Raw genomic sequence first — 21497 nt, 5'->3', positions numbered from 1 at the left:
TATATGAGCACACTGTTGCTCTCTTCAGACATACCAGAAGAGGGCACCAGATCCCATTACAGATGGTTGAGAGCCAACACATGGTTGCTGGGAATTGAACTCAGGACCTCTGGAAGAGCAGTTGGAACTCTTAACCACTGAGCCATCTCTCTAGCCCATTCACTGTAATTCTAAGACTAGGTTTCCACTAGTTGCTACAAGCCAGTGACTGAGTGCCTTGAGTCATAATGTGGGTCCTATCCCCTGAGACTCAGGACCCTCTGTGGGCTTTACAGACACTTTCTTAGAAGCTCCCACTCCCTATTTAAAACGTTTCCTCTCTGTATGTTTTCTTTTGCTGCCACAACAAGTTGCCACAAACTTACTAGCTTTTTTTTTTTTAAGATTTATTCATTTATTATATATCAGTACACTGTAGCTGTCTTCAGACACACCAGAAGAGGGCATCAGATCTCATTACAGATGGTTGTGAGCCACCATGTGGTTGCTGGGATTTGAACTCAGGACCTTTGGAAGAGCAGTCAGTGCTCCTAACCACTGAGCCATCTCTCCAGCCCACTTACTAGCTTTTAAACAATGTAAATCTGTTCACTTACAGTTCTGGACACCAGAAGTTGCCTTGTGGTTGTTGGAAATAGAACCTGAGTCCCCTAGAAGAGCAGCCTGTGCTCCTAACTGCTAAGCCATCTCTTCAGCCCTGGTTGGCTCTTTCTGAGAGTCTCACAGGGTAGCACAGGCTATCTTTAAACCCCTGATCTTTTTGCCTCTGCTAGGAATAATGGGAACATGCTACCATGTCTTGATCTGATTTAGAATTTAACTAGCTAGGTGTCCTGTATTTTTTTCTCTGTCAATTTTTGTTCCCTTGGTGTAGGGCCTTCCCCAGTTTTCTGCATGGTGGATATTTCTCTCTACTAATCACGGCTAATCCATACTAGTGTCTGCTTCTCAGAGGCAGCCCTGTGGTGAGAGGTGATGGCCTGGTCACACAGCAAGATTTAGGCTCAATGCCTACTCCCAGGGAAGGACATGTTTGCCGTCAGAACACAGACAGAGCAGACATCGACAGTTGGTCTAGGAACCCAGCCCACTGACTCCCAGCCTGGGATCAATCAGGCTTACTCCCTACACTAAGTAGATGGTTCAGTCATCTGTTAAAAAGTCTACAGACTATTTCTGGGAGGACTGGGGAGGTAGACGGTTGCCATGGAGAGGTCCAGGATGAAAATATATGTGAGAGAAACTGTTTTCACTTTGTTGCCTTGCCAGCCTTTCACAATTCTCTGCATATTTTTAATCTCTTAGAAGCCCAAAGATCACTAGGGTCACATTAGAGGCTGCTGTCTGAAAGCCACTGGCTTGAAGGAAGCCACCCTCTCCACATTGCTCAAGGGTTTTGTGGAAGGCCTTGTTCTTGAACCAGTGTAAAGCAGTCCTTCGGGGAAGACGGCCTCTAAGATGTCTCCAGGCACCCTCTGTGGTGCTTCTGATCCACCAATGGTCTTCTTAGGGAGGTAAAGTGTAGGTGTTGAGGAAGGGAGTTGCCTCCCACCTTCCTTCCCATGTCCCTTCAAACCGACGTCATAGAGCTGGAATCAGAGTATTCAGGTGAGTAGAAATTCAAATAGATAGAAAATTCCATTTAAAAATGATATTTACTTAAAATTACATTTATTTGGGACTGGAGAGATGGCTCCGGAATTAAGAGCACTTGGCTATTCTTCCAGAGGATCTCAGTTTGGTTCCCAGAATCCATATCAGGTTGCTCACAACCATCTGTAACTCTAGCTCCAGGGAGCCAATGCTATTGGCCTTCTCAGGTACCTGTACTCATGTGCAATACCTGAATGCAGTCACACACACACCTATACATAATTAAAAACAAAAAGAAATGCTTAGAAAATCTATTTGAGTTGTAGTCTCACTGTAGAGCTGAATGAGCTGGTTTTGAACTTGTGGATGAGTCTCCTATCCCAGCCTCCCTAGTACTGCTGAGTACAGGTGAGCCATTCTTTACTTTCCCCAACTCACATTTTCCCAGTCAAAGCTTTAAATGCTTCTAATGATGGATACCTCATGCTCTCAGGGCAAATCTTTGTAAGTACAACCCTGCTCTGCCGGGAGTGATTGGTTCTCTTTGACTCCAGACCAGGTCCTGATTTCTCTCTTGGGACATCCTGTGGGCCCTTTACTCTGAGCTCCGTGCTGAAGAACCTCTGAAATGCCTTCTCTAGATTTATAGGGTCTGGGCCTTCCTGTCCTTTGCTTGCCCACAGCCTTTCTCACAAGGCCCAGCGCCCAGGGGCCTCATGAGAGCCAACATATATCAGACATCACTTCACTATGCCCGAGTTCAGAGCAATCAGAGAGTCTTTCCCCCTAGAGAAAGCTGTGTCTACAGCAGAGAGCCGCAGGTCTAGAGCCACCAGAATACTAGGGTACCCCTGTAGTTACAATTTTGAAATTTTAGTTTCTTTAAAAAAAAACCAGAAATATTATAATAAATGTTTTCATTTTAATCCCAGGTATGGGATATGGGGCTGCATCAGACTGTCCACAGCAAGTGTCTATGATTTGCCTCATGTTCTAGTGGGGACATGATTTTGCCAGCTGCAGATGGTTTCTGCGATTGTGTGACATTTGGAATTCTGGGGACTTTTCAGAGGGTTTATAAAGGCCTGTTGGTTGTTTGTTAGTTGTTATTGGTTGTTGTTGGGTGTGGTTTATTAAGTGGTTGTGCCCAAAGAAGAAACACCAACAAGAAGAAATTAGATATTCTGATGGTGATGATCAGACTTGCTCCAAGGAACTTGACACCCCTTATCAGCAGGAAGAACACTAACGATAACATGACCCTCTTTCGAACCCCTGACTTTATTCAGGGATCTCTTTCCTTTCCTCTCTATTTCCCCATCCCCCTTCTCTAGTGTTAGGGGGTTTAAAGGATGGAGACAGATGAAGAAAAGAAAAACCTACAAAGTAGCCAAAGACAACTATGGCCTCTCCCTGGATGGGCCTGAACTCTCTGGCATGGGAGGGCTGTGGGCATGGCTTGAACGTAGAGTACTTGCTCCAAGTGAAAGACCTGAGTTTGATGTCCAACACTATAAATAAGATAAAATTAAAACAATCAATCAATAAATGAAATACATTCATTTTTAAAAGAGAAAAACAAAAGAAAACAAATACAGGCTCAAATAAACAAAGAAAACAAATATATCTAACCTAGGATTTTACACCTAGAATGGGGTTAAAAATTTTGAAAGTGAATTGTTTTCAAGAGAAGTGACAGGCAACTTATAGATCTTGCAAGACTGGACCAGAGATTCAGTCACAGCTCAAGCCGGGAACCTCTGAGGCTTATGAAAGAGAGAGAGACTGGGGGATTCATTCCGTGGCAGCTGGCTCTAATGGTAGCTGCATAGTGGAGGTCACATGAGTGAGTTTACAGCCTCCCAGCTGTATATCTTCCAGAACAATCCAAGAGCTTGGTGCCAGCATCAGAGCTCCCCTGGCCCTGCACCCATGGGAGCTGAGTGTCCCCGCAGCTCTGTGCGCCCTCTGCTGGCACCTTGGAGTAGCCTCCTCTCACTGAGAGAAGGGACTGGGACTCTAAGCTGAAGCAGGAAGGGCGGTCAACTTATATAAGCCATGGTCTATGATAGACATTTAAGCAGAGGATGCTATTTTAAGTGGCCAGGAGACACTATCTGGCACATGGGTGCAGGACTCAGGCAGAAGTGGGTGGCCCCTAATTCTAGTCATCAGAAGTGTCACCAGGTCTCAAATAGAAATAGGGGCTGAAGGCAGTGGCCAGACATCATGGGGGCATGGAGAGCAGGCTTTAATTAAAGTACTTAATGCACTCAGCGATGTTTCTATTTTCTCAGGACTGAAGTCTCACCCATTCCCATCCAGAGTTCCACTAATGACAAGCAAGGGTCATTCATAGCTTGTTGAGTTCAGTAAATAGTTCCCAAGGCCAGCCCCTGTGGAAGCACAAACCAACAAACTGCAGGGGAAAGGTGTGCTAATAATAGCTCACTGTGCATCAGGCGTTGTGGCCCTGCCTACCATAGTTCAGTCCTCACTTGGGTCCTCAGAGTCCCATTTTAAAGGAGAGGAAAGTGTACCGGGTTCAATAACTCCCTCAAACAATCATAGCTGGGACAGCATTGGAGGAGCAAGGCTCTTGCAGAAGTTCCTATTTTCCTGGCCACAGGTTTGTTCAGGATCTAGACATGTGTCCTTGGTAATTCAAATAGAGTACCTGCTCTGAGAAGGGGCAGGGAGAATAAACACTGGAAATGGGGTCTATCCGGTGAGGAATGGACAGGAGGAAAGGTGGCTACTGAAAGGTCAACCATGCTCTAGTACCTGGCCCCCACCCAGGAGCTTATAGGCAGCACAAACTGGACTCAATGGATTATTAGGGGAACAAGAAAAAAGCAACCTGTTGGTGTTGACACATGCCTTTACTCCTAGTCACAGGCAGGTGTATCTCTGGGAGTTCAAGGCCATTCTGGTGTACAGCATAAGTCCCAAGATAGTCAGGGCTATACAGAGTAACCATGTCTTAGAACAACAACAATAACAGCAGAAAGCAACAAAGAGAGCACATGAAGGCCTTGGGGAGGAGATGGGGGTTATGTTTGGAAGGAATTAGGGGAGTAATTAGGATGAACATGACCAAAACACATTGTATGAATCTGGGCATGGGGGTGTACTGCTTTAATCCCAGCATTTGGGAGGCAGACAGGCAGATCACTGTGAATTCGAGGTCAGCCTTGTCTATATAGTAAGCGCCAGGCTAGCCAGGGCTACACGTTGAGACCCTATTTCAAATTTAAAAAGAAAAGAGAAACCAAAGAATGAAATTCTCAAAGAATTCATTAACAATACTATTGAAAGAAAAAAAAAAAGAAAACCAAAAGAGGAATTAAATTAAAAGAAACATGAGTACATCCTAATCCTTATTAGAGAACAATCTGGATAGAAATATTCATAAAAAACAATCATGTGAAGGGAAGGAGGAGACAGCTATCCGAAAGCCAAGGAGAATGTCACAGAAGGAATTCCACTGCCATCTATGTCTTGGGTCTATCTTCTGGAAAGGAGCAGTTTTAAGTCCCCTGAGCTTCTGTAGCTGGTGCTGGCTGAGGAACCATCCTTTGTGGTAATGAGAAGGAGGTCATTCTGTATTTCTCAATGTTTCAATGTAGGCTGGCCTGGTGACTTACTTTGGCCAGCAGAAGTATGTAATAGCTCTCAGGCCTAAGGGACCTCATCAGTTTCTGCCTGCTGCCTTTTTGTGAATAAGTCCAAGTTTATCTGCAGGAACAGTTGAGAAAGAGTGGGAAAGAAGCCATTTATCAGGTCAGGGCCTTAAGCTTGCAAGAGTGCCCTGATATTGGCAAAGATTGTTTCTCCTAAGCCTGTCAGATCCTCTGGGGCTGCTGAACAGAGAAGGGGCGTTTCTGACTGAGGTAGCTCAAGGAGAGGTCAGAGAGGAGAGGCAGTGGGGAGGCTGCCACAGCTGTCCCATGAGAGAGGCAGGGTGGCTGCAGTGCTGTGAAAGTAGACATTATTCAGATCTACTCAAAGTGGGTTGGTGGGAGGAACCTGCTGACGGGTTGGATGTAGGAATGAGCAGAGGAATCAAGACAGCCAAGGTTTTCACTCAGAGCATTGTGGGCAGAGGTGCTCACAAACTCTGGCTTCAGGCCTAACAGGCTGTACTGGGGCTCTGGGCAAAAACAGATGTCCAGGCTCAGTTGAAGGCCCTAGTCCAGTCCAGAACAGAAAGGCATGTCTTGCTGTGGCATATCATACATGTATCTGCTGTTCAGTGTGGCCACCACAGGAGAAGCAGTTTTATTTCAGGCCAGCAATTTAGTGGTGTGTGTGTGTGTGTGTGTGCGCGCGCGCGTGCGCGCGCACATGTCTTGGGGGTCAGGGGCTGGCATTTCTCTGCTGGAAACAGGCAGCTGACTGAAAAGAGGGACTAGCCAAACCTTTTCCTCAGAAACCTGGGTTGTTCGCATGGGTCTTAAGTAGCTACATGGCACCCTCTGGTGGCTCGCATGGCTCTTCACTGCCCTCTGATGATCTTGGACTTGAGTTTTGGGCTCCTGCAAACTGTTCTTCAGGCAGAAGGCTTGTGAGCCTGGGGGATGATGCCCCCCCTCCCCCCCCGTTTGCTGAGTGGACCAGGGAGAGAGAGTGAACCTAAATCGAAGATGATCGTGACGGACCCTAGTTCTTACTGAAGCATAAGAGCTATTAAGAGGCTTGGCCTGGTAGAAAGTAGGTAGGTTATGAGGTTCCTGTGAAAGACCCTAAGGGCTTTCACCAGCTTTACACCCACCGCCTCAGGTCAAGATTAGGTCAAGTACCAGCTTCCAGTCTCGGGTCAAGGCTAGGCCAAGTTCCATTCTCCATCCACATTTCTCGGGAGGAGCAGGGACCTTCTTGAAAACCCGAAGAATATACTAACATAGTCACCTGACCCTCTGGTCCCAGATAGAGTGCGAATGCATGTCCTATGCTTGCTAGTCAGTAGATCCAAAGGTCAATATGCTTAGCCAATAAGTTTAAACTATAACCTTGCTGATGTAACCTGTACCCCTAAAAAAGTATAAAAACTGCTTGTTATAGCCATTTGGGGTCGCCTTCTAGTCACTTGCCATGAGGGAATGATTGAAGTTCGACCTGGACACTCTGGACAATAAACCTCTTGCATTTACATCGAACTCCGTTCTCATGTCTCACTTGGGGGTTGGAGGGGTGTCTCCTGGTAGTTAAGACTCACTTCGAGCCTTACAATCGAATGGGTGTACCTGGGGATGAAAGTCTGGAAGAGGAGGTGGCTTGAGGGGCTAGTCCCATCCATGGTCAACTTTTTGCTTACTTCTTAATTGTTCCCACTTATAAGTGTTTATTTCTGCTTTTAATATATTTGAGGAAAATACACATGAAAGAAACAAGCAACATCCACTATGAAGAGTAAGCCTCACTCTAGTGTGTTTCTCTCAGACCTAGGGGCAATGCTATAGTAAGTGATGTTTCAAGCCAGAGACCTGGTATGCACCCTTTAACTGGCATTTATCTGGCACTTGATAAGCACTAAATACCCTTGTAATAAAAAAATTACTTGTGTGTGTGTGTGTGTGTGTGTGTGTGTGTGTGTGTGTGTGCGTGTGAAGGCCTGAGGTCAAGACTGGGTGTCTTCCTTATTTACCATTCACATTGTTTTTGAGATAGGGTCTCTCAGTGAACCTGGAGTTCACCAGTTTGGCTAGACTGGCTGTCCATAGAGCCCCAGGGATCTGCCTGTCTCTTTGTCTTCAGTAGGGAGGAGGAGGAGCAAGCACTTTCTCCACACCCACTTTATTATAGGCATGCCCTGACACAGCTGACATTAATGTAGGTGCTAGGGGTCCAAACTCAGGCCCCCATGCTCAAGGGTTACACACTTTACTGACTTAGCAATCTCCTCTGCTGGCTGGCTGGCTGGCTGGCTGGCTGGCTGGCTAGTTATCTGCTTTTACTTGTTTAGTTATTTGGTTGGTTGGTTGAGATAAGGTCTGTGACAGTGCGAGCTGAGCTCAAACTGTGGAACTGCGGCTACACCTGAACATTTGATCTTCCTTCCTTCACTTCCCAGTTGCTAGATTTCCAGGCTTGTGCTACTACAGCCCCTCTCTCTCAGAACTTTGGACCCCCGAATCTTGAATCAGTTCAAGGTCCCAATCCCTTGGACTTAGAAGTTTAAGACTTGCTGCTACCAATGACTGAAGGTTTAGACACTCTGAACTGAGCTCTGTAGTACCTTTGAGGATACCTATGATTGAGGGTCCCAGCACCTGTGGGCTTCTCCCTCCCTACTCAGATTTCCATCTGGGTAAAAAGCCCCTTTCTGCTTATTTTCTGAGCCATCCTCTGTAGCTGCCCTATCCTTTCCTTGGACACAGCCCAGCTCAACATCCCACCTGCCCTTTCTACATGCCAAGGTAAGGGCCTTCCATAGTCAGCCATGTTTCCTTGTGCCATCAGCAGGGTGTGCCAACCTCAGCTTTCAGCATTAGGAGGGGGCTGGGCCTGGTGTTGGGTGCAGCCCGACCTTTGGGAGCCATGCTCAATTTCCTCTGATGTAAGTTTCCCCACACCACCATTTCCCTTCAGCTCCTTTTTTCTTAATACCTTTTCTGTGCATGGTCTGTGGCTGATGCCTCCAAGATGCTAACCAATACAGGAAATCTCAGAGGTCAGGCCTTCACAGAGGAAGGGAATGTGAGTATTGTGAAGGCCTCAAAGCAAGATGACAACATTCTGCTGTCACCTGAAAGTGAGTCTTGAGCAAGGAATCTAACTTGTCCATTCGAGGCTTCTTCATAGAATGATAGGCACCTCATAAGACAGTATGGGGTTGAGATGTTTAAAGCCCATAGAACTAAATATTAGTCACTGTTATAATTAAAAAGGAAACAGTAATAGAATTGCCCAAAGACCAAATTAAAAAAGAAAAACAGTTTATAAACTATAATTGATCAATGCTGATCTATTCCGCTATCATTTTTAAAAATTTTTATGTGTATGGGTGTTTTGTCTGTATGTATGTCTGCACCACATGCATGTCTGATGCTCATGGGGGTCAGAAGAGAGTATCAGATTGCAGTTTTGGTGCTGAGGCCCAAAGTAGAACCCTCGGAAGAGTGACAATTGTTCTTAATCATGGATATCTATGTTTACAGCCCCTGTTTTTTTTTTTTTTTAAAAGACAGGATCTCAAATAACCCAGACCTTACTCTTACTAGGTAACAGGGCTTTCTTAAACTCCTGATCCTTGGCCAGTGCCTCTCAAGCACTCAGATCGCAAGTGTGTTCCACCATGCCCAGAATACCATTATCATTCTTAAAGTGTCAGTAGAGGGCTAGAGGTGCAGCCAGGTGCCTGCCTAGTGTGTGTAAAGTTTCACTCTGTGCTTAAGAAACGAAAATCAGTTCAACAGTAGTAGCCAATCCACTGACTTCCATAGTCATCCACAAGCTGCCCACCATGCTGCCATTGTTTTTTAAACAAATGACGGTTGAGTGTGATGTTGGTTTTGTAAATGACAGGCTAAATCATGGCTGAATTAGGAGGTCACTCTCTGGACTCAAATAGTCCTGCCCATCAGATTATGCCTCATTCTGGGTCTATGTGTATATGGGGGACGGGAGGGAGGGTGCAGTGCCAAGGCAGAGGTTGGTGACAGGCAAAGCTAGACTCACCTCTGACATATTAGCAAGAGTCCCTTTCTCTGCAGAGTGCCCAGTTTTAGGTAAAGCAGATTTGAGTCGCAGCTCAATGGTATAGCATTTATCTAGCCTGTGTGCAAGACCCTGGGTTCCAGCTCCAGCACCGGAAAACAACAAAGCCAAAAACTAAACAGACAAAAGAGTTATCAATTTGGAAATAAGAACAGACTGCCCATTTGAAGCCCACTTTGTGTGTGCATGTGGGAGAACAGAAGAGCAGAAGGCAATGTTCAGAGTTACAAAGTAAGGCTTTCTTGGAGGCAGGAGCTCAGGTCTGTGGAGCCCTAGTTCTTGCTCTTTTTCCAGGAGTTGTCCTCCCCATACTCAACTTCATCTGCACAAGGAGGTAGAGATTGTGACCACTTTCAGCCTTTCTCAGAGTCAAATGGGTCAAGAGCCACAACCATGCTAGGCAGGGATGGAGGCAGGAGGGACAAGAGGCCACTCTCTGGTTCCAAAGCCCTAGATCTTACCTGAAGGACCTGCTTCTGGAGCCCAGGTCACTGCAGTCTAGACAATATGCTGGCTACGAAGCAGACAGACCTAAGTAACAGATGAGTCTGTCTCTGTACCCTGTGGTGGTTGCACGGTGCAGCTAGGTACAGAGATGGGTGATTTGCCATACTGTCTTTTGTAAATGCCACTTATTTTTCGGGGATCTAGCCATCCCCCCCATACTTTTATGCTTTTTGAGATGGAGTCTCATGTATCTCAGTCTGGCCTTGAACTTGCTATATAGTTGAAAATTACCTTAAACTTCTGGTCCTCCTGCCTCCATCCTTAGAGTGTTGGGGTTACAGGCATGGACATGTGGTGGAGATTGAGCCCCAACCAGGACCAACTGAGTCAACTTCCACTCCCTGACCTTCTCAACAGTCTACTCTCCTAGGCTCAATTCCTTGTCTCCTCAGTATGCTGAACATAAATAACTTATAGTCTCTCACACTCAGAAACTTAAAAACATTTTTTTAAACAAGGAAATTTTATGTGTGTTTTGTCTGCAGGTCTGTGCACCAATGCGTGCAGAGCCCATGGAGGCCAGAAGAAAGCATAAGGAGCAGACAAGAGGTTTTTCAAACCTGGATCCTTTGGAAGAACAGCCACTGTATTTTTAAGGCATCTCTCCAAAAACCTCAGAAACTTTTTAATGGTCTCCGAATAAAGTTAGCGCTGCAGGTTCATTGTTTAAGAGCCAAAGCCTCAGTTTCCTCACCTATATGATGGGTGAAGGGCTAGTGACAGGCTTCACAAAGCCTGCTGTGGGTTGCTAGGACCAGAAGGAACTCCGCAGTTACCACGCTCCAAACTCCTCCTACTGGGCCCGCCCCGTTGCGATGGCGCGTGCGCAGCATCCTCTTTCTTCTGTTTCGGTACACTCGAGGACTCGGCGCTCGACTACAGCGTGTCAGTCTGTCTTCCGGTTTCTGCCCGACGCACCTGCCGAGCGCCGATCCACCGATGGCTATGGCTGCCGCGGGTCTCTGAGGAATCTCGAAGGCCGGGAGTCGGGAGCTGGAGCTGGAGAGTAGGCTGCCGGCTGACTGTCGGAAGTCGCAGGGAGAGAGGAAGGGTGTTGGCTTGCTCGGAGCCGCCACCGAGAGCGCAGCGGTGGCTGAGGTGGGTGTGGTGTGTGGTTTGAGGTGACGATGCGGTCGGGAGATGAGGCTTTGCGGGCCTCAGCGGCGGGTCTCTGCCCGCGACGTGTTGCGTGGCGCCTGCAGAGTCGCGTCCCGTGGATGCGCGTGGCCGTGCGGACCTCTACAGTGCTCCCGGCTGGGTTTTTTCAAGTCAGTCGGGATGCGAGAGTTTGCACAACGGGGCTTCTGGTTGCGGTATCTGATTTCGGTGGTTTTTGGTGTCGCATAACTATTATGTTAGGGTCCTCCACTTCGTTCATGGAGCTTTTTTGTGTCTCTCTCTCTGTGTGTGTTAGATAATGCACCAGACCACTGAGTTCTCGTGGTGATGGCGAAAATCACAGGCTCTCCTTACTGGCTGCGGTCTTGTATTGTTTAGTCACTTCACTTGTGTGCAGGCTATGGCACCCCGAGGCAACTGTTGGGAAGGCATCTTGGCCGGAGGCTGCCTTGAGTAAGGGGCGTTTCTCCAGGGTGAGAATTGTGCTGCCATGTGTGGCCAGAGTGGGAGGGGATGGCTTCTGTTTAACTTTTTCTTAAGGATGAGTGTAGGCGGGGAGGAAGCGGCAGTCACATGCAGAGATCCTGTCAGCGACTGGCTGGGGAAGGAACCGGTCCGACCTGGCGCTGGCTGTTTAAGAGATGACTCTGATGCCTTTCTGGACAGGTCTGCATGTGTGTAGTCTCTAGATTTATTTATTTAGTCTCACTATGTACCTATGTCCGGCCTGGAACTTGTCATGTGTACCAGGCTGTCCTCAAACTTACAGGTATCTCTGACTGCTTCTGCCTCTCAGAATGCTAAGATTAAAGGCGAGCACTACCATGCCTGTCAGATTTCTTACTTAAGGGAAACAACAGGCACCTAGTGTCCAGTTTATTTATTTTCTGAGTTGCTGCCTCCCTTCACCTTTGAGAATCAGATGATTGGTACCTTCTCTGAAGCACACCACAATCTAGGTACACAAACTCTCCCACTGTGTGCTGTGCCTCTAAGGTCTTGGAAACAGACTTCTTTGCTTCTGTGAAATGATTTTGTCCTCGTTCTCTATGGTTAGGAGTCTTTCAAGGTCACATTAACAGTGACTTTGCTGTGGAAAAATGTAAGTTATTAAGCGAAGTGTTTAAGTATCCGATTTTTCTGTTGAAGCGCAAAGAACATCAGACTTGCTGTCCCACTGTTCTAATTTATAAAACCTAGTAAACTCAACCATTCACTGTAAATGCAAAATATAATTTTCATTAATTTTCTCCATCCATTCATCTAAACTAAGAGACAGTTTGCTATGTTGGCCAGATTGGTTTTGAATTCCTAGATTCAAGTGAGGATCCTCCTGCCTCTGCCTTTTCAAATTGCTGGAACTGCATGTACATATCACCAAGCTGCACTGATTCCCTTTTTTAAAAAAATCCTAAATAAAAATATACATTTATTTTGTGTGAATGGGCATGCATATGTCACTGAGTGTGTGAAGGCTATAGAGCTTTCAGAAATGTATTCTCTCTTTCCACTTTTATTTAGCTTCTGATGATCAAACTCAGGGTATGTAGCAAGTGCCCTGAGCCATCTCTCTGGTTCTTGGGGGTTTTTTTTTGTTTGTTTGTTTGTTTTTTTTTTGTTTTGTTTTTATTCCTCTTTAAGGGAAAGTTGAAAGGTTTTTTTTTGTTGTTTTTATTTTTGGTGTATAAAAATAGCATTAACTTTTTCTTTTAAAAATATTTTGTGTGTATGTATGATGCCACTTCCTTTTCTTTTTAAATTATTTTGTGTGTGTGCATAGGTGTGGTATATATATGAAGATGAGAGGACAACCTTTATGGTAGTTCTAGCAATCAAACTTAGAGGAATATACTTTACCCACTGAATGGAATAGGCTTTACCCATCTTGCCAGGTCTGGTTTTGGTTTCTTGAAACAATGTCACTGTGACATCCAGGCTGGCCTTCAACTCAGATTCCTCCTGACTCTGCCTCCACTTCCAGAGTGCCAATATTATAGTCATGAGCCACGACACTTAGCTTCTGGCCTTTGTATTTCTAGTACATGTTCCTAACAGTTATCAAAAGCTCAGTATGTGTGGCAGAGTAAATGTAGTATTCATTGATAAGTATGTTACATATTTTCCTCAGTGACTAAAATGACATGGGATGATGGTGTTGGCCATGCTGGTGGCTTAGGCCTGTAATTCCACAAGTCTAAAGCAAGTTCAGGGTCTACCTGGGCTACAAAATGAGTCTAAACTAGTCCAGGCAACTTAGCAAGACCTGTCTTACAACAAGAACAACAAAAAGGATGGAGGTGTAGTTAGTGGCAGGGGACTTGCCTACTATGTGCTAGTTTTACATCATATCCTTAGTACTAAGGAAAAAAGTCCTTTCAAATAATGAGGTCAGACCACTTAAAATGACCTTAAGGGAAGTGCCCTGGGATCCTGTTTGCTTCTCTGTAGGACTCTACTTCCTGCTTCATTGATTTACCAGTGCTCTGTGCTGATCTCACATCTTGGGTTTTGTCTTGGTCTTGTTACAAACATGTGCCTTTGTTGAACTGTGGGAAAAACAGAGACCTTTGTTTGCTGCTTATTTGCTTCTGTTGACATTTGTTTTTCTTAGATTCCTTCTGCTGAAGAGAGGAAAGCTCATCCAAGGCCACAATGTCACTTCCCAGTTATCCAAGAGCTGCTTGCTCAAGCTAACACTGCCAGAATCCTGCTCCCTTGGGAGGAGTCAAGCTGACTTGGCATGAGGTCCCTGCCTTCCTGGGGTTGAGAGAAGTACAACTATGGCATCTTTGGATGACGCAGGGGAAGTGAGGGAAGGCTTCCTGTGCCCTCTGTGCCTCAAGGACCTTCAGTCTTTCTATCAACTTCAGTCACATTATGAGGAAGAACACTCAGGAGATCGTGATGTCAAAGGGCAAATTAAAAGTAAGAAGTGAGCGTCTATCTCATTTCATTCTATTAAAGAGACCTTAGTTAATGGAATAGATTTACAGGCTTTCATAGTCCCACTTGGTGAGATATCTAATGCTTGTGTTCTGCGTTGTTGATTCTCTGTGTATTTATTTACCTGTGTTGTTGTTCTAAGACCAGGTCTCTATGCAGACCAGGCTGGTCTCACAGAGATCTGCCCACTTCTGCCTCCTGAGTGTGGGAAGTTAAAGGTGCTCACCAGCAGGCCTGGTCCTTATTTGTCTTACTTAATCCATGTGACAGCAATGCTGCTGTGAGTTCTCTTTCGCTGGCTAGGATACCAGACTCAGAGAGCCTACCTGAAGCTAACAAACTTACACTGTGATCTGCTATCTCTAACCAGATTACTCAGATTATCTTGCCTTCAGCTGGGATGATTTAGGCAAGAATGCTTATCCTTCGATATAAAAGTGGGGGCCTGGGGTTGGGGATTTAGCTCAGTGGTAGAGCACTTGCCTAGGAAGCACAAGGCCCTGGGTTCGGTCCCCAGCTCCGAAAAAAAAAAAGAACCAAAAAAAAAAAAAAAAATGGGGGCCTAATACACATCGTTTGCCTGTCACTTATCTAAACCTTCCTGCCATCATTCCTTCACTGGCTGGACCCTTTCCTCTACAGCCCTGAAAAGGAATGTAACAATTGAGGGCAAAGAAAAGCAACCCTCAAAGTTAATTTAAAAAAAAAAAAAAGAGAGAGAAATCTTCAAAGGTAACATTAATTTTACCTAATGTTTTAACCTCCAAATAAGTCACTTTTCCTCTGAAGCTCACGTCCCTAGTGAACTAAGTCATATCTCTCATTCCAAGAGTGAGCTAAGTTGCATCTCCCAGTTAGTAGCATTTCTGGAGGCCACAAGAGACAGTGTAGACACTGGATTTATAATCTGTTCTGGGTAGAGAGAAGGGCTGAACAACTAGATGGCATTTCTAGTGGACTCTGTCCTCCAGACACATAGCTCGATTATCAAATATTTGTCCCTGGACTTCCATACTCCGTTTTTCAGTTCATTAAAAAAAGAAAAAGAGCTGGACAGTGGCAGCACATGCCTTTACCTTTAATCCTAGCACTTTGGAGTCAGAGGATGGTGGATCTCTGAATTCAAGGACAGCCTGGTCTACAGATTAAGTTCCAGGACAGCCAAGGCTATACAGAGTAACCCTGTCTTTAAAAACAAACAAACAAACAAACAAAAAACAAACAAACAAAAAAGAAAAAATGCTGAGAATATCAACGAACATTAGTTGCAACTTTCATCCAAAGACATGATGAAGTCAGATGTTTTTAGAGTTCTCAGAGCTGTGATTGTCCAGAAACTCCTGACCGCAGGCACTGAAGCAGAACCAGGAACTGCTAAGGGGAGTACAGGAAAGGGTGGTGCTTTGTAATGTTGGCAGTTTCTTTCATGTGCAATGTCATGTCACTTGAGTCTCCCAGGAACCCTCCTGGAGCCTGCTTAGTGTCATTTTATAGAAGAGTGTGGCTCAGAAGTGTCTAGTATTGTTTCCAAAGTCACACAGCAGTTGGCAGAAATAAGCATGGAACCTACCCATATGTTCTGACACCTGGAGGTTCAGTGCAGCTTTTTCTACAGAGGATTACTTATGGTGGAAATCCCTCTATTCTGATCACAGCATACATTGCAATTTCCAGAAGGTTGCAGGGGTGTGGAGGAGAAAACCCCAAATCAGATTATCTAAGCTTCCTGTGAACAGCCAAAGGGTTTTCAAAGAGTTTCCTATCCTGGCATTGCTGACCTCAGTCATACACATGCTACTCAGAAGCCTGGTTAGGCCAGCTTGTAGAAAGGTTAGAGATGTCCTCAGACTTCTATAGTAACCTTTTACTTTTTAAATTATTATTTTTATTTTATGGATATGGGTATTTTTGCCTGTATGTCTATGTAGTGCTTGTATACCTGATGCCCATAGAGGCCAGAAGAAAGTATTGAATGTCTTAGAACTGGAGTTGCAGACAGTTGTGGATGCTGTGAATTGAACTCAGGTCCTCTGAAGGGTAGAAAGTGCTCTTAACTATTAAGCCATTTTTCCAGCCTCTTACAGGAAACCCTCCTCTTCTTCCTTTTCCTCTACTTCTTCTTTCTCTTCTTCCTCTTCTTCCTCCTTTTTAAAGAAGATTTATTTATTTATGTATTCATGTAGATATGGGTACTTTTCTGCATGTACATCTGCACACCTGCAGACAGCCACAGACAGTTATCAGCTGCTGTGTGGGTGCTGAGAATTGAGCTTGGGACCTTTGGAAGAGCAGTGAGTGCTCGTAACCATTGTAGAGCCATCTCTCCAGCCCAGGAACCTTCTTAAAAGAAGGAAAATGTATGACTGTTTAAGGAATGTTAGCGATGTGAATCTAGGAAATATACATAGCATGTAAATGCTTCTTAGAAAGAGACTCATGAAGGTCTTCCAGGATGAGCCTTCTGCAGAGTTGGGCAGGGCTCATAGAGCGATTGCCAGACTTTGGCTTCCACCCAAAAGGAAAAAAATCTTGTTTTTATTCCTTTTGTTTCTAACTTAGAAGAACCCATATTTCTTTACTGCAAATAGTAATTTGTTAGTTAAGTTTTTTTTAATGTTTCTGGTTCAAACTTTTTTTTATTACATTTATTTATTTAGTATCTGATGTAGATACACCTACTATGGCAGTGTGTGGAGATCAGAGTACAGCTTGTGATAGTTGGTTCTCTCTTACACCACGGAGGTCCTGGAGGTTAAACTCGGGCAGCCAGGTAATGGCTATAAGCATTACCTGCTGAGCCTCCTGGAAGACCCCATTCTCTGTTTTGTTTGTCAGACAGAGTTTCTTATAGTATCCCTCTAACTTAGTGGAGGATGTCCTGGTACTGATCCACCTGCCTCCACTTACAGATTCTTGGATTACAGGTATGTCTTACATGTCCTGCTTGGGTAGAATTCTTAGCTTGTAGTTTTTGTGCTTTAGTAGTCCTAGTGCTGGAGAGACAGTGGTAACATAGCTGCAGGTTAGAAGCCGGCCTAGACTATATAGGAAGACCCTGTTTCAAGAGGAAGTGAGAGAGAAAGTAGGAAAGATTGACGTAAAAGTTTTTTGAAAGCCCCTTTAAAACCAATTCATCTCTCCATTTGGTCTGTTGATCCTTCAAATTTTTATGCTATTTATTTAATTTATTTTGAACTATGGTCTCTCCGTGTAGCTCTGGCTGGCCTAAACTCACTGTTTAGATCAGTATGTTCTTGAACCTACAGAGATCTGCTTGTCTCTTTTTTTCTGAGTGCTGAAACTAGAGGTGTGTGCCATCATACTCACAGGCGTTTGGGAATCGCTGCACAAGCCACTCAAACACCAAGCTCAGTCAAAGAGGTATGACTTAATGAATGCCACACCCCAGACTGATGGATCAGGGCCACAGGTCAGACTTGGCAGCTGACTGTGACCATAAGTCAAGATCCTGTAGGGCTTTTTAATAAGCCTGAAATTTACAAACATCTGTGACAAGTTATTTCACCAGTCAGGATTTAGGGATGGGGACTTCTTTATAGACCATGCCTTCGCTGTGCACTTACCCCGCTCCCATTGGTTGGAGGATTCAACTATGGTAGAAGACTTGCCTTGTCTGAACTTGTCAACCAAGATGGGACTTGTCTAACATTCATGTCTTAACTTGCTAACCAGGATGTCAGTTACCCACATACATTTTTCTTTCTGCCAAGTAGTATGTCAGTTCCCAGGGAAGTCTTGGGAACTTAAAGTTCACTTGACCTCTACTTAAAATGGAAGTCTTTTCCAAATAGTTTCTTATAGTGGTACAGGTGTCTCTCTTATGTTAGGGTCCATCCCAGGGGGAGTTTATAAAAGCAAATACCATAAAAGCTTATACACAGGTTCAGGAAGTGCTGCTGGGTGGAGTTCAGGTCCAAACTTGTTGTGGGTAACTATACAAAGCAGTTTTACTGATTTTATCATGATTGGTTTCCAAGGGTACAGAGCATAATAGAATACATAATCAACTTGGACATGAGAAAGTTTCCTAGTAACAGAAGCAATATATGAGAAAGTTTCCTTATAATGTTAGTAACAGCACTAGACAGATAACAGGCCTTAACATTCTATCTAGACCTTAATATTTTATGTAGGCCTTAATAGCATTCATATTTATAACAAAAAAATGGAATACCAAAATATTGCATACAGGTATCAGGTTTCGAAGGCAGTTTTTAAAATTACATTTATTCATCTATTTTGTGTTGGTTGGGGCATATGCCATGGTACATCTGTGGAGGTCAAAGGATAGTTTCCTGGAGTAAGTTCTTTCTTATCATTTGGGTGCTGGTGGTCAAACACAGGTCTTTAAGTTTGGTGGCAAGTACTTTTTTATCTATTGAGCTATCTCACTTGCCTCTTGGAGTCAGTTTTTTGTTTTTTTTTGTTTTTGTTTTTTTTTGTTTTTTCCCGGAGCTGGGGACCGAACCTAGGGCCTTATGCTTGCTAGGCAAGCGCTCTACCACTGAGCTAAATCCCCAACCCCTTGGAGTCAGTTTTAAGTAGACAAGATCAACTCACTATTTCTGAAAGTGTCTGTGGGTTTGAGCCAACCCTGGTCCAGCAGTATTTAAGCCCTTTTACAGTAGCCAGAAGAAAAGATGGTTGAAAATTGACTGTAGCTTCTGTTTTATTTTCAAAGATGCATGGGTGGGTTAACTGGGCTCCTTTGGAAAGACTACATCTACTCAGCAGACAGTCCCTTTATTGTCCAAAGTGGTTAAATAGTGCGGACTGCCCTTTTTGTTTAGGATAGTTTAGTCGTGTTTACAAAGTGAAGACTGTGTTAGGCATGGTAGTACACACCTTTAGTTTTGGGTGGGAGAACTAGTTTAGTTTAGGTGAATGTCTGCTAGTTCAAGGTAAGTGTAGTGTCATCCAGGATAGTTAGGGCTACATAGACAGACCCTGTCTGAAAACAAACAAAAATCTACCATCCTGGTTCCCTCATTGAATTTGATTTGGCTCTTAATTTTTTTTTTTTTTTTTTTTTTTTTTTTTTTTTTTGAGCTGGGTACCGAACCCAGGGCCTTGCGCTTGCTAGGCAAGAGCTCTACCACTGAGCTAAATCCCCAACCCCGATTTGGCTCTTTATGTTTAGATGGACTATTAAACTTGGCAGTAAGCAGGTACTTAGCCTGTATGTTGGAAACATGAATAGCATTCTGCTGGTCCTGACTTCTGTGGGGTTGGTAAGAAGGTCTTTACTTACTGCTGTATTTCTCTTGAGATCTGAATATTCTTGTGCATTTATTTCTTTTATATAATCTTGGGCTTATTTGTGGTATTTGTTTTATTTTTTTTCAAGATCTTGTTCAGAAGGCTAGGAAAGCAAAGAACAAGTTGTTGAAACGAGAAGGAGATGATCGTGTGGAGCCAGGGACCCAAGGATACGAATCATTCAGCTATGGAGGGGTTGATCCTTACATGTGGGAACCTCAAGAGCTTGGTAAGAACATTTATTAATTCATTCAGTGCTTATGAGATATCTACCCTGTTTTAGGTCTTTTTTTTTTTTTTCAATTTTAAAATTTTATTTCTCTTTCAATTTTAAAATTTTATTTCTCTCTCTTTCAATTTTAAAATTTTATTTCTCTCTCTCTTTCAATTTTAAAATTTTATTTTCTCTCTTTCTCTCTTTCTCTCTCTCTCTCTCTCTCTCTCTCTCTCTCTCTCTCTCTCTCACACACACACACACACACACACACACACACACACATTGATTATATTTTCCCTGTATTAGTCCGGCTTCTCTAAAGGAACAGATAGAATATAGAATATGTTTCTAGTAGTTCAAAACTGGCTATCTCAAGACGGAGAGGCTGAGAATCTTGTAGTTGTTAGTCTCTGTAGTCACAAACTGATGGATTCCTAGAGAGCTGCTGGGCTTCAGTCTGTGCTGCAGTCCTGAAGAATTTGGATTCTGCAGCGACAGAATGGGCGAATTTGCCATTGAGATTGAGGACAAACAGACTAAAAAGCAAAGTTCCTTCTTCCATAGCCTTTTATGTGGGCTGCCACCAGAAGATGTGGCCCAGATTTAGGACAGATCTTTTTGTTTTAAATAATCTAATTAAGAAAATTCCTCATAGGAGTCCTTGGCAGCTTGGATTTTAGTTGATTCAGATACTGTAAAGTTGACAGCCAAGATTAGTCATTACACCCTCATCTGTCATCCTCTCTGATCCTCTCCCTCTCCCACTGAACCCTTTCTTCTCAACAGGTCACCCTCCTACTTTGACTGGGTTAGGTATTGTTCTAGGAGCTGACTGAGAAAGCATCAATCAGTAAACCCTCAGGGATAGGCATCTTACTGGCCTTAAGTCCTGCTAAGGAGAGAAAGTGGAAGGGAACGAATTGAGATCTCTTAATTAAGCACTGTGCTAAATGCTTTGTATGCGTGCCTTCCTTTGAGTGTGTGTGTCTCTAGGAACCTTCTGAGGATCAAATAGTGGCCAAACTACAGCAGCAGGGCCATCATTCTGGGGCTTTCTTGTGTCAGCCTAGCCGTAGACCCCACTGACAGATCTGTCTCCTTTCAGGTTATCTGACAAGTGAGGGCACTGTACAGCTTACTTTCCTCATGCGCACAGTTATAACTTGTCCTCGTTAGTTCCTTTTTAAACTGCAAGAGCTGGGAGTAGAACCTGAGGGCCGGGCAAGCGCTGTGCAAGAGGTTCGTTCCCAGCTCTATTCTTTTTTTGAGATGGGGTCTCACTATATGTAGTCCTGGCTGTCCTGGAACTCATGATATAGATCAGGCTGGCTTAGAACGTAGAGATTTGCCTGCCTCTGCCTCCTGAGTGCTGGGATTAAAGTGCATACCACTATGCCTAGCTTCTTCTCTACTTTCAAACTGATAAAAATGGTCTGACATTTCTTTCGGTTATTCAATTTTGTGAACATACTAAACAACTTTCCCCCCATCCCCCCACAAAACTCAAACCATTGAATTAATATACTTAGAATGGCACTTTTTTTTTTTTAAGTTGAGACTGGAACTTATTATGTAGTCCTGATTGTCTAAGAACTCTCTTTGTAGACCAGACTTGAACTCAGAGATCTGCCTGACGATGCCTCTTCAAATGCTGGGGTTAAAACCATGCACCATCATGCCTGGCAGGATTACTTGGCCTTAAAATTATATGTTTAGGAGATTACCTGTCAGTAAAGCTGTCAACCAAAATACGTCATGTGCTGAACTAAAGTGTCTCATCTTACTTATTACTTAGCTGTGGAATGGTAAAAATCACTAATTTTGTTTGCTGGGATTGAATCTCAGTCAGCAGCCTGGTAAGAAAATTTATTAATTCATTTATTAGTTCATTCAATACTTATTGAGCATCTGTGTGCCTCATCCATGCTGAGTATGTACTCTGATACTGGAGTACATACCTAGCCCAATAAAGTACTTTCTATCCACAGAATGGATAAGTAATGCTTCTTTCAGAGTTCTTTACTTTTGTATTCAGAACCCTTGTGAGATAGCTTACTCTAACTGAGCACACACATGGCATGCACACACACAGACACATAGACACACACACACACACACA

General features: G+C 44.1%; 1 protein-coding gene and 1 long non-coding RNA gene across 6 annotated transcripts in view; one reads left to right on the top strand and one right to left on the bottom strand.

Moving 5' to 3' along the window:
* Positions 1 to 369: 369 nt before the first annotated feature.
* LOC103692187 (uncharacterized) lies at positions 370 to 10863 on the bottom strand. Its single transcript, XR_592209.2, has 2 exons — positions 10514 to 10863; positions 370 to 1589 (listed from the first exon to the last, which is right to left on the bottom strand). It is a non-coding gene; the product is annotated as an uncharacterized LOC103692187 (long non-coding RNA).
* Rbsn (rabenosyn, RAB effector) overlaps positions 10752 to 21497 on the top strand; it is a 30349-nt gene continuing 19603 nt past the window's right edge. For 2 of the 5 annotated variants that reach the window (XM_063286076.1, XM_006236908.5), the window contains exons 1-3: positions 10780 to 10917; positions 13550 to 13870; positions 19250 to 19390. In XM_063286076.1, the coding sequence (XP_063142146.1) occupies positions 13816 to 13870; positions 19250 to 19390 (196 nt within the window). In that variant the 5' untranslated portion in view covers positions 10780 to 10917; positions 13550 to 13815. Of the gene's footprint in view, positions 10918 to 13549; positions 13871 to 19249; positions 19391 to 21497 lie in introns of all 5 variants that reach the window. The other 3 variants (NM_001107875.1, XM_039107618.2, XM_039107619.2) reach the window with 3 other exon arrangements.

The sequence above is a fragment of the Rattus norvegicus genome, chromosome 4, assembly GCF_036323735.1.
Source record: "Rattus norvegicus strain BN/NHsdMcwi chromosome 4, GRCr8, whole genome shotgun sequence".
In the NCBI taxonomy this organism is placed as follows: Eukaryota; Metazoa; Chordata; class Mammalia; order Rodentia; family Muridae; genus Rattus; species Rattus norvegicus.
This window is presented reverse-complemented; position numbering and strand designations above follow the sequence as displayed.